This window comes from Alnus glutinosa, chromosome 12 (genome assembly GCF_958979055.1).
Source record: "Alnus glutinosa chromosome 12, dhAlnGlut1.1, whole genome shotgun sequence".
In the NCBI taxonomy this organism is placed as follows: Eukaryota; Viridiplantae; Streptophyta; class Magnoliopsida; order Fagales; family Betulaceae; genus Alnus; species Alnus glutinosa.
This window is the reverse complement of record NC_084897.1, coordinates 5,501,573-5,515,234: the sequence shown is the minus strand read 5'-3', so window position 1 is coordinate 5,515,234 and position 13,662 is coordinate 5,501,573. Positions and strand designations below refer to the sequence as shown.

General features: G+C 37.7%; 2 protein-coding genes across 3 annotated transcripts; both read left to right on the top strand.

The window, feature by feature from the left end:
• Nucleotides 1–296: 296 nt before the first annotated feature.
• Nucleotides 297–5,906, top strand: LOC133852312 (3-methyl-2-oxobutanoate hydroxymethyltransferase 1, mitochondrial). Of its 2 annotated transcripts, none has more exons than XM_062289048.1 (7): nt 297–656; nt 2,596–2,710; nt 2,878–3,299; nt 3,568–3,774; nt 4,082–4,228; nt 5,374–5,427; nt 5,519–5,906. In XM_062289048.1, exons 3-7 carry the CDS (start codon nt 2,892–2,894, stop codon nt 5,747–5,749), a joined length of 1,047 nt encoding a protein of 348 aa, XP_062145032.1. In that variant the 5' UTR covers nt 297–656; nt 2,596–2,710; nt 2,878–2,891; the 3' UTR covers nt 5,750–5,906. The 2 variants fall into 2 exon arrangements, with proteins under 2 accessions (XP_062145032.1, XP_062145031.1); XM_062289047.1 differs by having other exon boundaries at nt 298–656; nt 2,596–2,667.
• A 1,663-nt stretch (nt 5,907–7,569) lies between these two features.
• Nucleotides 7,570–11,464, top strand: LOC133852517 (zinc finger BED domain-containing protein RICESLEEPER 4-like). Its single transcript, XM_062289285.1, has 6 exons — nt 7,570–7,716; nt 9,259–9,367; nt 10,076–10,271; nt 10,363–11,000; nt 11,112–11,321; nt 11,409–11,464. Exons 1-6 carry the CDS (start codon nt 7,570–7,572, stop codon nt 11,462–11,464), a joined length of 1,356 nt encoding a protein of 451 aa, XP_062145269.1.
• Nucleotides 11,465–13,662: the final 2,198 nt, after the last annotated feature.

The following is a 13,662-nucleotide window of genomic DNA, read 5'->3' as shown; positions in this document are numbered from 1 at the left end:
TTAACAAATTTATACTTATAATCTTTTGTTTTGTTTTGTTTTGTTTTTTTTTTTTTTTTTTTTTTTTTTTTTAACATATTCACACAAGAAGAAGAGTGATAATTCCAACTAATAACATTTATTTTGGTGGTTTCCTAACCATTTGAGCTACTGCCGGGACATTTGCCCTTCCAATCAGAATTTGGATTCAACTGAACTGGAGAATATCCAGTTAATTATAAGGTAGGCGTATATTTGTCCGAAAAAATATGAAATGACAAAAATATCTCTAATATAATAACTAACTGGACACAGTGGACACTCTCCAGTTCAAACTGAACTGGAGGAGATCCTGTTCCTTCCAATTAGACTAACTGAAGTGCAGATGATTCAAATACCTAGAAACAAGTCTAGGACTCTAGCTTCTCCAGTCCAGCGTACACGTTTCTGCACCTTACCAGTCACCATACACGTTGCAGCTAGCCTTTCTCCTTCTCGCCACGTTTCAACCCTCTCCTCACACGGCTGCGATGCACCAAATTCCTGCAGAATTAAGCCACCAAGCTGTCCTCTCCTCTTCTCCTTTAATACACTCCTCTTTTCTCCTCTCTAGTAAGCAGAGTGAAGCATTCGGTTAAGGGAGAAAGACCGAATCCATCATCCCCTCCTCACAGCAGGTAATTCCTTCAACTTCTCTAGTTTCATGTTTATCTCTGTTCTCCTTCTCTCTTTTTCGGTAGATTAGCTCATTGCTGGATTTCATTTTCACAAATTGATGACCCATTCAATAAAGTTGATACCCATAAGTTGTATAAATCTTTTTAAGCAAAACCATTAGCTGCCCATTCCATTTATCCTCATATATTATGAAAATTTGGGAGAAAACCATGACAACCTCTTCTTGCAAAAACTAACGTGTAAGTGCTATTCTTGGAAAAAATAAAAAAGAAAAAATTCGTTTCTTTTGATACCCAACTAATTTATGATGCTTTCTAGTTTACCCATTAAACCTTCGGTATAGAATCTGAGTGGGTTTCATTTATTTGATGAGCTTGGGTTGAAAATTTGAAGAAAAACAGTAATATCTCTCCCTTTCAAAACTCACGTGTAAGATGAAATTTTGGTTCAAAAAAAAAAAAAATTACTTTTCTTTTGTACCCATAAGATTTATGATGCTTTTTAGGTTGACCCATTAAACCCTCTTGCATAAAATCTGTCTGGGTTGGAAGAATTGTTATTCAAAAGTTGAAAATTTCCCTCTTCCTTGTGTATCACGTGTATGTGGGTAATTCTGTATTTGAGTTTGTCTTTATGAGGCTCGGTTATGTTGCTTATTAACTAGAAAAATTGTATTTAAAATTTTTGATATACCCACTTGATGGTTTGACAACATTGTGGACAGAAGCTTTAAAAGACCAAAACTGGTTTGAATTGCTTGGAGTATTGTTATGAAACAGTGATTCATTCTTATAATACAGTAAATTGTTTAGGTGGCCGAATGGATTGAAGTATTGTCTATGGGAAGTTTCGGTTGGTATTAGTGCTGGAAATTGATGACTTCATTTGGTTAATTTGAGAATAAATTTTGAGTATTGATGATTTAGTCTATTAAGGTAATGGTGTTGATTGAACTATTTTGGGTTTCAAGAGAAATTTAAGTTTGGCGATATATGGATAGAAATTTTGTATTTATATGCAGTACAATTTGGAGATTTATGGTTACATGTTATGTAGGATGTGCATAGGATACCTTAGTTTAAGTTTTAGACCTGAAAATTTCAGAATATTCCTCTAAGCTTACTCTTGCAATTTATTTTGGTAGAATGTTGACCCTGACGCTATTGGCAAATCTAGGTAAGGGGACACAACACCTAAAACCCCACAAATTTTATTATAAATCTTTTGAAAAAGTGTTGGAGAATTTTATAAATCATTCATTTATATGATTTTAAATTGCTTTTAAATCCAAGTTTTAATTATTTATATGTCATTATTTAAAAATGTTGTGTGTTACAATTACTTTATTGTTATGATTTATGCATGGCTACAGTTATGAAAGAAATATGATTGATGTATGACTATAGTTATGAATGAAAAGAGCTCTCAAAGTTTCAAAGGATATGGGACAGTTATAGAAGAGCTTATAGAACCAAAGGAAAAGTACAGGTGCATCAATGTTTTCCATGGTTACAATACGAATTGGTATGGGTAGCAAGGTAAGCACATCGAAGGACGGTTATGAGAAGGTGTGTGCTACGGCCGGGTGGCCTTCACCTGAGGAAGTTCCCAACTTGGAGCTCTCCCTTGTAACGACAAGATGAGCTCATAGGTCCTTCGGGACAAAGCCAACGTACGCTGCTCACGGTTAACAGCGGAATCGAGTCTAAATGGGGGAAAACTAATGTTTTTAAAAGAAAAGAATCAAAATGATTTACTTATTCATTTACCAGTTTCATACCATTCTTGCTTAAATTGTTAATTATGTTACATTGCATAAATTATCTTTGAGCATGACTAAGATATGATATGAAAATTTTACATCATGTTTTATTTCCTCTGGTGTTGTGTTACTTACTGAGTTGTCGAACTCACTCATTTTTCCTTTAAACCTTTCAGATGGCCAGGTTCTTTTAGTGGATGGCGGAGATCTCCCTAGAGCGATAGAGCATAGACCGGATCGACCCTTTTGTATGTTGTACAGTGGCAACACTTTGGTTTATTCCCTAGCATAGTATGTACATTGCAGAAATATGCTTAATCAATCCTTCTATTAGTGTTGTCTCCTAGAAATACATATGAATATTTTTATTATCTTTTATTATGTTTAGCTCTAGTTTGCGTTCCCCTTATATCCCAAAACGGGAGCGTGACACACACACCTCTCTAACTGTGTCACAGGGAATAGATAGATAATGGGCTTCATTGCTTCCCTTTCTAGAGCCAAGTCCGCTGTGAAGCCCCACGCCATTCTTCGCTACATGAGCAATGTCCCCGAGAGCACCGTCTACGGCGGCCCAAAGCCCCAGAATCCCAACCAAAGAGTGACGCTGACCCACTTGAAGCAAAAGCACCGCAAGGGCGAGCCCATAACGGTCGTGACCGCCTACGATTACCCGTCAGCAGTGCACCTAGACTCCGCAGGCATCGACGTGTGCCTTGTCGGTGACTCGGCGTCCATGGTCGTGCACGGCCACGACACCACCCTCCCTATCTCACTCGACGAGATGCTTGTTCATTGCCGCGCCGTGGCGCGTGGCGCCACTCGCCCGCTTCTCATCGGGGACTTGCCGTTTGGGACCTACGAATCCAGCACCAGTCAGGTAGTGGGGAATCAATGTGACAAAACCAAAATTTTCAAGGGTTTTTGTTTTTCCAAGATGTTATTGCTTTGGTTTGGTTGCTGAGAACAATGGATGTCTGAGGATGTAAGGACGTGTTTGTTTCTTTCCCTTTTTTGAAGAGTTGTCCAAAACCTTGAGCTGAAACGAAATGGTGAAATTTAATCATTTAGTCCTAACGATTATGATTTGGGATTTCCGTTTTAAGCGTGCAATGATTGGTGATTGTTGCAGTTTGGATTTTTGGCAGGCAGTTGATACAGCGGTGAGGGTTTTGAAGGAAGGAGGAATGGATGCGATAAAATTGGAAGGAGGGTCGCCTTCGAGAATTACTGCAGCGAGAGCTATCGTTGAAGCTGGAATTGCAGTGATGGGGCATGTGGGACTCACCCCTCAGGCCATTAGTGTTCTTGGGGGATTCAGGCCTCAAGGCAAGAATCTTGCTAGTGCTGTCAAGGTCTCTTAACTCACTTTCTCACTTGTGTGTGCGCACCTACCTATTTGTGTGTTTTGTTGTTGTCGTCGGTTTTTTTTTTTTTTTTTCCCTCTCCCTTTCATTTTTGTGATGAGGGTGTTGGGGCTGTGCCCCTACTAATTCTCCCACATGTGTAATTCCCCTTCCCACACGCACCAGCCAATTACAGGACCATGTGATTTTAAACTCTCAACCTACACTATGCGATGTGCTTATCGAGGCTCTGCTTCCCACTTGAACTGTGTTTTGTGCATTTTGTTGTTATGATGAAAGATATTGTTCTCTACAGGTTGTGAAGACTGCGCTGGCTTTGCAAGAAGTGGGGTGTTTTTCTGTTGTTCTAGAATGTGTGCCTCCACCGGTGGCTGCTGCAGCCACATCAGCTCTTCAAATTCCTACCATTGGTATAGGGGCTGGACCTTTTTGCAGCGGGCAGGTTAGATCATTGATCAAGCTCTATAACTCTTTGCTGGTATATGTATGCTTGAGATGTCTATATATGTACTCTGTTTAGGTGCTGAATAGATAGTAGGCTAATTGAGTAAGTTTATTTAACAAGATGTGGTTCTACCTAGATTTTGTTAGTAAAGATGTTGATTTTATATGTATTTGCATTTGGAATTTTCTGATTATTGGTGTTTAGATTACTAAGTGGTTTTGAGGAGAAATATCAAATATGATTTTAATTGTGAAGATTGTGATAAAGTTTTTTAGAAAAGCATTGTGCAATACAGTGTAATAGGAGCCGGTTAATAGGCGACTGTCATGGTACCTTCAATACTGGTGTCCAACTTTACAAAGAGTTTCTATTTATACAAGAAGGTCAAATAAAAGTTTTTGTTTATAAAAACTTTTGATTGTATCAAATAGGGCGTGGGCATTGAATTTTTTCCAAGCCTCCTTCAACTTATTTAAACTTTTAGTACAGAGCTTACTAGTTATTTGTAGAATCCATAATAATTTTGGCCTTCTTTTTCTGTTGTTGCTATTCTTTGTTTACTTATTTGTCGGATATATTTTAGGCTGTGATTGAACCATCTTTTATAAGAAACAGCCTCTGCTTAAACATTGATGATAATTTGTATATTAGATTATTATGAAATCAATTTAAAATTGTCTTGTAAGTGCTTGGAGAAGAAGTTGCAGCCTACTTTCTGGTAGAAGTGAATCAGTAGAGTAGGTGTCAAAGGGCGACCTTTAGAGTTTAGACTACTCTAGCTATTGTCAGAGTTTAGAAGTGATTAATTTTTTTAGTGTTCTAGTTGGTTTTGAAAGCAAAGTAGAGAGTGAACTTTAGGCGCATTTGTTTCTTTTCCTTTTATTCACCAGGAAGATTCATCCTGGTTGTGATTCAGCTTGTGATGATTTTCTTTATTTTGGTTTCATTGATGTTATGATCGCTCACTGCTTTCTGTGTAACTACCAAGATTGGGGTAGAAGCAACCTAGCTTCCCATTCTGATGTGCAAATAATAGTGGACATTGCATAATTCCCAAATCCAAATTTTTTCCTGCCATGACAATGGTGTACCTCCGCTACATTTTTATGTTTCACTACAATGAAACTTCATCATTGATGCAGGTTCTAGTTTACCATGATTTGCTTGGAATGCTTCAGCATCCCCATCATGCCAAGGTTTGGCTCCAGAACTATAACTCTGGCTAAATTTTCTCTCCTCCCCATTTCATTTGAATGTTCCAGTCATGAGAGACTGTTCCTTTTGAAGGTTACGCCGAAGTTCTGTAAGCAGTATGCACATGTGGGAGATGTCATCAACAAAGCTCTATTGGAGTACAAGGAAGAAGTCACAAATGGTTCATTTCCCGGTCCTGCCCATAGCCCGTATAAAATCGGTGCCAGTGATGTTGATGGTTTCTTAAATGAGCTGCAGAAGTTAGGTTTGGACAAGGCAGCAGCTGCAGCAGCTGAAGCAGCTGAGAAGATTGGCACTGCTTAATCCTGTTTTGGTAAAATGCCCAAGTAATTTTCAGACAATTCTACCGGCAGCCTTCTTCGGTGGTGGGGTTTTAATTTGATTCACTTTTTTTATGTTTTGCCACTTCTTTAACTGATGAAAATGATGAGTGAGTAATATCATTTTTGCAGCCGTTAAATGATTTTTCCCCTTTCTGTCATGTTTATGATTTGAAGAACATGTCAAATATAAACTCTCAATAAAAGCTGTGGATACTCTAGCTCTTGTCTTCTTAATGGTTATCTGTTGGAATTAAAGAAGTATCAGTGCTCCCGCCCTTTCCCAGTCCCTTTCTCTCCTTTTGTAATGGTGATGAAAGGCGTCGAAAATGTGCAGTTGGAAACCAACTTTTAGGCATGATAAAAAAGTTATTCTTGCATAAAGTTGTTGGAGCTCGGAAGGGACAACAAAATAGGCTTAAAAGGTGATTTCATAACTGAGCAATACGAGTAGCCCAAGTGAGTATTTAACGCCAAAACGTTTTCCCATCAAACAGGTAGAGATAGGATCTCCTTTTTGTTTTATTCCTTCTGTTACTACTTTCATTGACCAGTGCTGATTTGTGAACTGCTGTCATGGAATGTGAATTGTGATTGGTATGTCAAGTATTCCATAGTCATAGCATCTAGAAGCATGGATTTGATATGGTTTCTCTCTAGATTATTCTTCTGGAGTTTGGCTTGTCTCCTGTGAATCTTCTGTGCAAAAATAAACGGTACAAATTGCTACATTCAGAAAGCTATATATATATATATATATATATGAAGCGAAATTGCGATTTTCTCTTTGTGAGATTTGGACCTGATACTTATTCCAGTTGCATCGTCATTGTTTACAAGTTGAGGTTGGCCAAAAAAGTTTAGTGGCCGACCTGCTCGGTTCACTATAGAGAATATTATAATAATGGCTCCACTGATGGAATGATTGCATGAGGTACCAGCTTGGCCAGATAATTGTGTCCACCGCATAATCTCAAAAGTCGTCGGGCCATGGCTTCGGTTTAGTGCATGTTTTTGGTACCTGCAAAATCGGTTGTTGTTGGTCCCATTTTCCTTTGGGATTATTCCTTGTAACGAGTCCCATCACATCAATGAAAAACTTAACAATGCCTGTGCTGGATCCTGTTCTCCTGGGGTCCACCCCCCCCCCCCCCCCCCCCCGGCGGTGTTTATGCAACTCGAAATGCAAGACTCACCTCCCCATGGAGACGGATTTTCTCCAATTGGTTTTAACTGAAGAGTAGCCGATCCTTTATAGGTGAAGAGCAAAATTGTCAAATAAAATGTGAAAAAAGATAAATTTGCTCTCCATTTATAAGGGACCAGCTCCTCTCCATTTGGTTTTAACCGGAGAGGATCCAAATCCCACCTCCCATACCCCACACCTCCATTCTCATTCTCTGCCCAATTTTTTTTGCAGAGAATTTCAAGAGAATACAATAATAATAAATGATTGATTTGAGTGCCTGCTTTCAGATTAGGTAAACGTTAATACGATATGGACCCGTTTGCTAATGCTTTTGAGAATATAGTTTTTGTTTTTTTTTGTTGTAATGTGACATAAATGTGAAAGTAATTTTGAGTGTTTTTCCAAGTATTTTGTGTATTAAATTGTTTGTTTTTTTGGTTGTAATGTGATATCGGCATCACTTCTTGTTCGGTGCTGGGGAAGGGCCAGGATGGTGGACGAGGTGCTTGGTGTGGTTAACGAACTAGACCGACCCGTCTTTGAAAAATACGCATTTTTGCAATGTGGTGATTGATGTGCTATTCAGATTAGGGTGTGCCGATTATGCACATAATATGGTTGATGAAATGCTTCAACCAAATGCAGAGTGTCCGCCCAATGATATTGCGGGTGATATTGTTTTCGCAGCGTTGTCGAGGAGGGAGTGGCCGGGGAGGACTTTCAATGGCGAGGAGATTGTTGGGTTGTTGTCTAGAAATTTGGTGAACGTGTTGTGCTTCCGGATAGCTTTAAACTTTCGCAGTTGATTACTAAATTGTGTAGGAATAGAAACATAGGTCGACATCATGTGATGAAATCCAGTGGTGCGGTGTAGGGGTGAAAATAACCGTCCGTAATAACCGTCTGCTAACCGCTAACCGTCCCTAACCGTTAACCGGATAACCGGATAACCGTTAAAACCGCCTAAAAACCGGTAACCGGTAACCAGTAACCGCCTTAAAATGGCGGTTACCGGTTTTAAGAAAGCCGGTTACCGGTTATAACCGGTAACCGGCTTTCTTATTATATATATATTTTTTAAAAAAATTTTATATATAAAACGGCGCCGTTTTGGTGTTTAACACCGAAACGGCGCCGTTTCAATTCAGTCTAATAGGTTGAACTTTCACGCGTTAAGCATTAAGCCATTAAGCAAACCCTAAGTCCCGAGTCTCCCGACTCCCTACTCTCACTGCGCCGTGCGCCGCCTCCCTACCTCAGCCCTCAATCTCTCCGAATCTCCCTTCTCGCAACACTCTGCCACTCGCCGACCTCTCTCCGCCACTCGCCGGCCTCTCTCTCTCCGCACAGAAGCTCCAACGCCACCATCGACCTCTATCCGCTACTCTCCGTCCTCTCTACGACTTTGCTAGTAAGCTTTATTTCTTCTTCTATCATTAGACTTTAATAGGCTGTGTTTTGGGTTTCTGTTATGATTATTTGTTTGATTTGTTTGATTTATTTTAGTTTCTGTTTTTTTTTTTTTGATTTGTGATCAGGAATTTGCTTAATTAGATGTGGGTTGTTTTTAGCCTTCACTTGCCATAGCTCTCAGATATGTGATTTTGCTTAATTAGATGTGGAAATTTAAGAAGAAGTAAATATGGAGTTGGGTATGGTTCGGGAGAGACCGAGAGATATGCAATTCTGGCTAGCCTTGAACTGAAATTTTGTTGAACTATTAATTTAATCACGATTAAATTAATCATTTTTTTTAAAAAAAAAAATTAAACTTTGAAAATAAATGGTAATTTACATGAGTCTAAAGTTTAATTTACTTTTTATTTCAGTTAAATATTTTATGTGTTGGACTTGCTTGTTTACCGAAGACAGTTTGAGGATAGATTTTTATTTTCATCTTTCATGTCAAATTACAGCTAGCTATTAAATCTATGATTAATTTTCACGTTGAAGATATACATTGTGAATGAATTGTAAAAGATATACTTCATGAAAAGAGCTTAATTTAGTTGTCTGAAGCACACCCAGCTACCGTTATCATCAATACAATTAATTACCATATATAAAATCATGCCACGTTCACAATATTTTTTGATGGGTTCTTTTAAACCCAACTCACAAGACATGGCTTCTTTTATCTATGAGATGCTTGTTGCATGAAGAAATCATTTTGTAATTAGATCAATGAAGATTTATATTTTTTAGCTTTTTATTTGAGATGAGATTTACTTTTTTTAGGTGTGATTGAGTGATTCATCTTTCCTTTGGTTATTAAATAAATTTTATTGTTTATCTAATAACAGATGACAGACACTTTGAGTGATGCAACCACCCCTATTATGGTAGATGACAATTCTGAAACACCTTCCACTGCAAATGTTGAAAGCCCCACACCTTTCCAACAGTCACAATGTAAAAAAATACCTGTGAATCAATCCATTGTGTGGAGTCACTTTAAAAAAGTGGAACCGATCGATAAGGAAAACCCTAAAGCTATGTGCAACTATTGCAATAGGTTAATAGGGTGTCATTATAAGAGGAATGGCACTTCAGCCATAATGCACCACCTTACCTATAATTGCCCAGACTCTCCACTTAAGAAATCAAAAGATTCAACACTACCCAAAAACCAAACAATGTTGCAAATGTCATTCAAGAAACCGGTAGAAGGTGGTAGTGGTAACCAAATTGGATTCATGAAGTATGATTCAAACAATATAAGAAATTTGATTGTTCGGTATTTCATCAAAAGTGAGCTGCCTTTTAGGCATGTGGAGAGTGATGGGTTTAGGGAATTGATAAATGGAATTGAACCTAGGTTCAAAGTGCCATGTCGTATCACTTTACAAAAAGATTGTTTGAAACTGTATGAAGAAGAAAAGCTTAGGTTGAGGACTTTTTTGAGCGGTAAAAGGGTATGCATCACTACCGATACATGGACATCCTTGCAAAATATAAACTACATGTGTGTTACCGCTAGCTTCATAGACTCTGATTGGACGATTCATAAAAAAATTCTCAAGTTTAACCAAATTCCCAATCATAGGGGTGAAACTATTGGAAGAATGATAGAGAGTGCATTGACTCAGTGGGGGATTGATAGTGTGTTCACTATTACAGTCGATAATACCTCAGCCAATGATGTGGGGATTGAGTATATGAGAAAGAGGATGAAGAACAAGAGTCATACTGTTTTAGGAGGAGATTTTCTTCACATGCGTTGTGCCGCTCATATTTTAAACCTTGTTGTGCATGAAGGCTTGAAAGACTTAGGTGACTGTGTTACTAATATAAGGAACGCAGTGAGATATGTGAGGTCTTCACCGGAGAGGATGTCAAAGTTTAAAGAGTGTATAGCGGGAAAAAATTAAATGTAAAAACATTATGTGTTTAGATGTTCCAACTAGATGGAACTCTACATATTTGATGTTGACCACTGCTGAGAAGTATCAAAGAGCTTTTGACCTATTGGGGGAGGATGAGCATAATCATTTTGTTGTTCCTCAACCTATTGATTGGGAAAATGATAGGGCATTTGCGACATTTTTGCAAACTTTTTATGAAACTACATTGAAGTTCTCTGGTTCAACTCATGTCACCTCCAATTCATATTTTTTGCAACTTTGTATTATTCAAAATACTTTGAATGATGGTTGTCTCAGTGAAGATCAGGTCTTGAGTTCTGTGAGTTTTAGTATGAAACAAAAATATGAAAAGTATTGGAGGACTATGGATATGATCAATTTAATGTTGTATGTTGGTTTTGTTCTTGATCCACGCAACAAGATGAAGGCATTGGTGTTTTGGTTGAAAAAATGTAATGGGCCTATGTGGGCGGATCAAATAGAGGCAAAAGTGAGAGACCTCCTGAATCGTTTAATTGAGCAATACAATAAGTTTCATGGGAGAGGAGTAGGGGAGTCATCTAACATTGTTGAAGATACAAAAAGAGTAGATGTCAATCCTATTTGTGGTGATGGAGATAAAGAGACACAATATAGGAATATGTTTTCCCAACACCTTGTCGCAGAGAATGACTTGGAATGTAGGTCGGATGTGGATCAATATTTGTTGGATGGGTGTGAAGCAAATATTATAGATTTTGACATCTTAAATTGGTGGAAGGTTAATACACCAAAATATCCTCCTCTCGCAGCCATTGCTCGTGATGTATTGGCCATTCCTATTTCCACCGTTGCCTCTGAGTCTGCCTTTAGCAACGGAGGACGTGTATTGGATACCTTTAGGAGTTCATTGTCTCCGCTTACCGTTGAGGCCTTGATTTGCACACAAGACTGGTTAAAGAACCGCCCAATGATCTATGAGGAAGTGTTTCAGGACTTTATGGAAAGCTATGATGAACCTGGTAAATTTTTATGAATTAGTTATTTATAAATTCATTTCATTTACTTTTCATTATTTATTTATTTAACTCAAACTTTTTCTATTGTAGATGGGCCTAAGAATCAACATTCTCATTCAATGACGACTGACACATCTTATTCCTAGAGGAAGGTTAACATTTTTTGACTTGTCATTATATTTATATTACAATGCAATTGCTTAGTTTGTCAATTTTTTAAGTTTATAATATTTATTGTTGTTATCTCCACAGGATTTTGCTAGAAGACCGAATAGGAGTCGTGTTGTTATTTCCACAAGATGGTTTTGTTCTTGAGTGTGGACTTATGGACTATGGATATGGTTTGATAATTGATGGGTGTGGGTGTGTGGACTTTTGGACTATTTGGATATGGTTTTTTTTTTTTATGTTGTGAATCAAACAATGTTGTGAGTGTGGGTGAGTGGACTTGTAGACTATGGACTATGGATTATTTGCATATGGTTTGATTTTTTGATGTTGTGAATCAAACAATATTGTGAGTGTGGGTGAGTGGACTTGTAGACTATGGACTATGGATTATTTGAATATGGTTTGATTTTTTGATGTTGTGAATCAATTCATATTGTGAGTGTGGGTGTGTGGACGATGAACTATTTGAATATGGTTTGATTTTTTGATATTGTCAATGTAGGGGTCTAAGAGGTGTGTTGATAGTTGACTTGTGTTTTGAATATGGTGTGTCCACTTGTGTTTTGAATTTTTGATTTTATGTAAACGCATAATTGCTTGCAAATTGATTTTATGTAAACGCATAATTGCTTGCAAATTTGTAATTTTGTATTTTAAACAATAGCCTAATTTAACAAATTGCATAATAGAAAACTAGTAAAAAAAAAAAAAAAGGTTCAAAACAAAACAGGTCCAATAGCTAAAAAAGAAAACAAAAGAACCAAAAAAAAAAAAAAAAAAAAAAATGAAAAACCGGTTCCCGGTTACCGGTTGGCGGAGGCGGTTAGCAATTTTTGCTAACCGCCCAGCCGGTTACGGTTGCCGGTTTTGTCCAAAAACCGGCAACCGTAACCGGCTTTTCAGCCCTAGTGCGGTGGAAGGTGCTTCTTGCAATGCGCTTTTGACAGGCTTGGCAAGGGATGAGGATTTTTGAGAGGATGAATAAGCTCACTGCGGAGATGAAACCGATGGATATTCAGCCCAATGCGGTAACTTTTGGGTTGAATATCACATAATAGGATCCACTCTATTTCAAATGAAATATATAGTAGTTATTTCATGATCATCATTTAAAGTTTGTGCATCTAACGGTAACACAGTATACATGATGTCAATGTTGGCACGCCTTTTAAAAAATTTAAATAATATGACATCATGTACACTGTTAAATGCGCTAACTTTTAATTCTGACAATAAAATAGATGCTATCAATTTCAAACAAAATGAAGAGATTCCTTGTCCCCTTATCACATGTTAGGTTACGACAAGCAGAATAAGGCATTAAAAACAAATGGTCTCTTAATTGGAAATTATAAGGAGTTCAAGGCTTCTTTAGCATCTATTATGTCATTTGAGGAACATAATAAACCATTGCAAAAATTTTTTTTTTTTTTAAAAAAACAACTCTGTACCCCTACTATTATTTTTAAGGATTAATTGAGACTTCAAGTAGAAAATATACACAAATCTCCTGAAGGATTAATTGGATAAGGGGTTGCTGTGGGGATCATTTAATCATACGAATTTGATAAAACTAAAAATCTTTCAAAAAAAATGTTTTCTTTTCCCGAGTTTATAAGGATATATTTGTCTTGTTAAAACTTTTTTAGGGTTATTTTTGTCTTCTTGTTGGCTTTAGGTAGGATTAAAGGTCTAAAGGCTATTGTGAAGCCATTTGCATTAGAAAAAAAAATGATACACGCATTCTCACACCCACTTTCATACTCTCAAATGCACTCTTCTTAACGTGGCAGTTCACTCGATCCAAAATCTGATAGTGTCCATCAAAATCTAATAGTGATTTCCTATGCCACGTCAGGAAGTTCGCACTTGAGAATATAGGAGTGAAAATGCATGTAGCATTTCTCTTTGCACTAGGGACCCTTCCGATCAAAACAAAATACTTGTTGGAAAATGCTAGCCATACTCCCACCCCTTACTCCCACGTCAACCCCCCAAAAAATTATTGATGTCTTAGTGTGATGTGACAATGTTGTGTCAGCTAAAAAAAAAATTGTCCCGTCTTTCCAATGAAACCATCCCAAGCAAACCTTTAGTGACAACCGCACCACTCTGGAACCATCGGAGGCGGTGGTTGTAACAACTCCCGCATTGTGGTCGGGGGTGAGAGTAA

Excerpts from the sequence above, each read along its gene's own strand:
- LOC133852312 (XM_062289048.1), top strand. The coding sequence starts at position 2,892 with ATGGGCTTCATTGCTTCCCTTTCTAGAGCCAAGTCCGCTGTGAAGCCC. Across the intron at positions 3,300-3,567 it reads ACGAATCCAGCACCAGTCAG|GCAGTTGATACAGCGGTGAG; the intron begins GTAGTGGGGAAT and ends GATTTTTGGCAG. Across the intron at positions 3,775-4,081 it reads ATCTTGCTAGTGCTGTCAAG|GTTGTGAAGACTGCGCTGGC; the intron begins GTCTCTTAACTC and ends TGTTCTCTACAG.
- LOC133852517 (XM_062289285.1), top strand. The coding sequence starts at position 7,570 with ATGGTTGATGAAATGCTTCAACCAAATGCAGAGTGTCCGCCCAATGAT. Across the intron at positions 10,272-10,362 it reads AACGCAGTGAGATATGTGAG|ATGGAACTCTACATATTTGA; the intron begins GTCTTCACCGGA and ends TGTTCCAACTAG. Across the intron at positions 11,322-11,408 it reads GGAAAGCTATGATGAACCTG|ATGGGCCTAAGAATCAACAT; the intron begins GTAAATTTTTAT and ends TTTCTATTGTAG.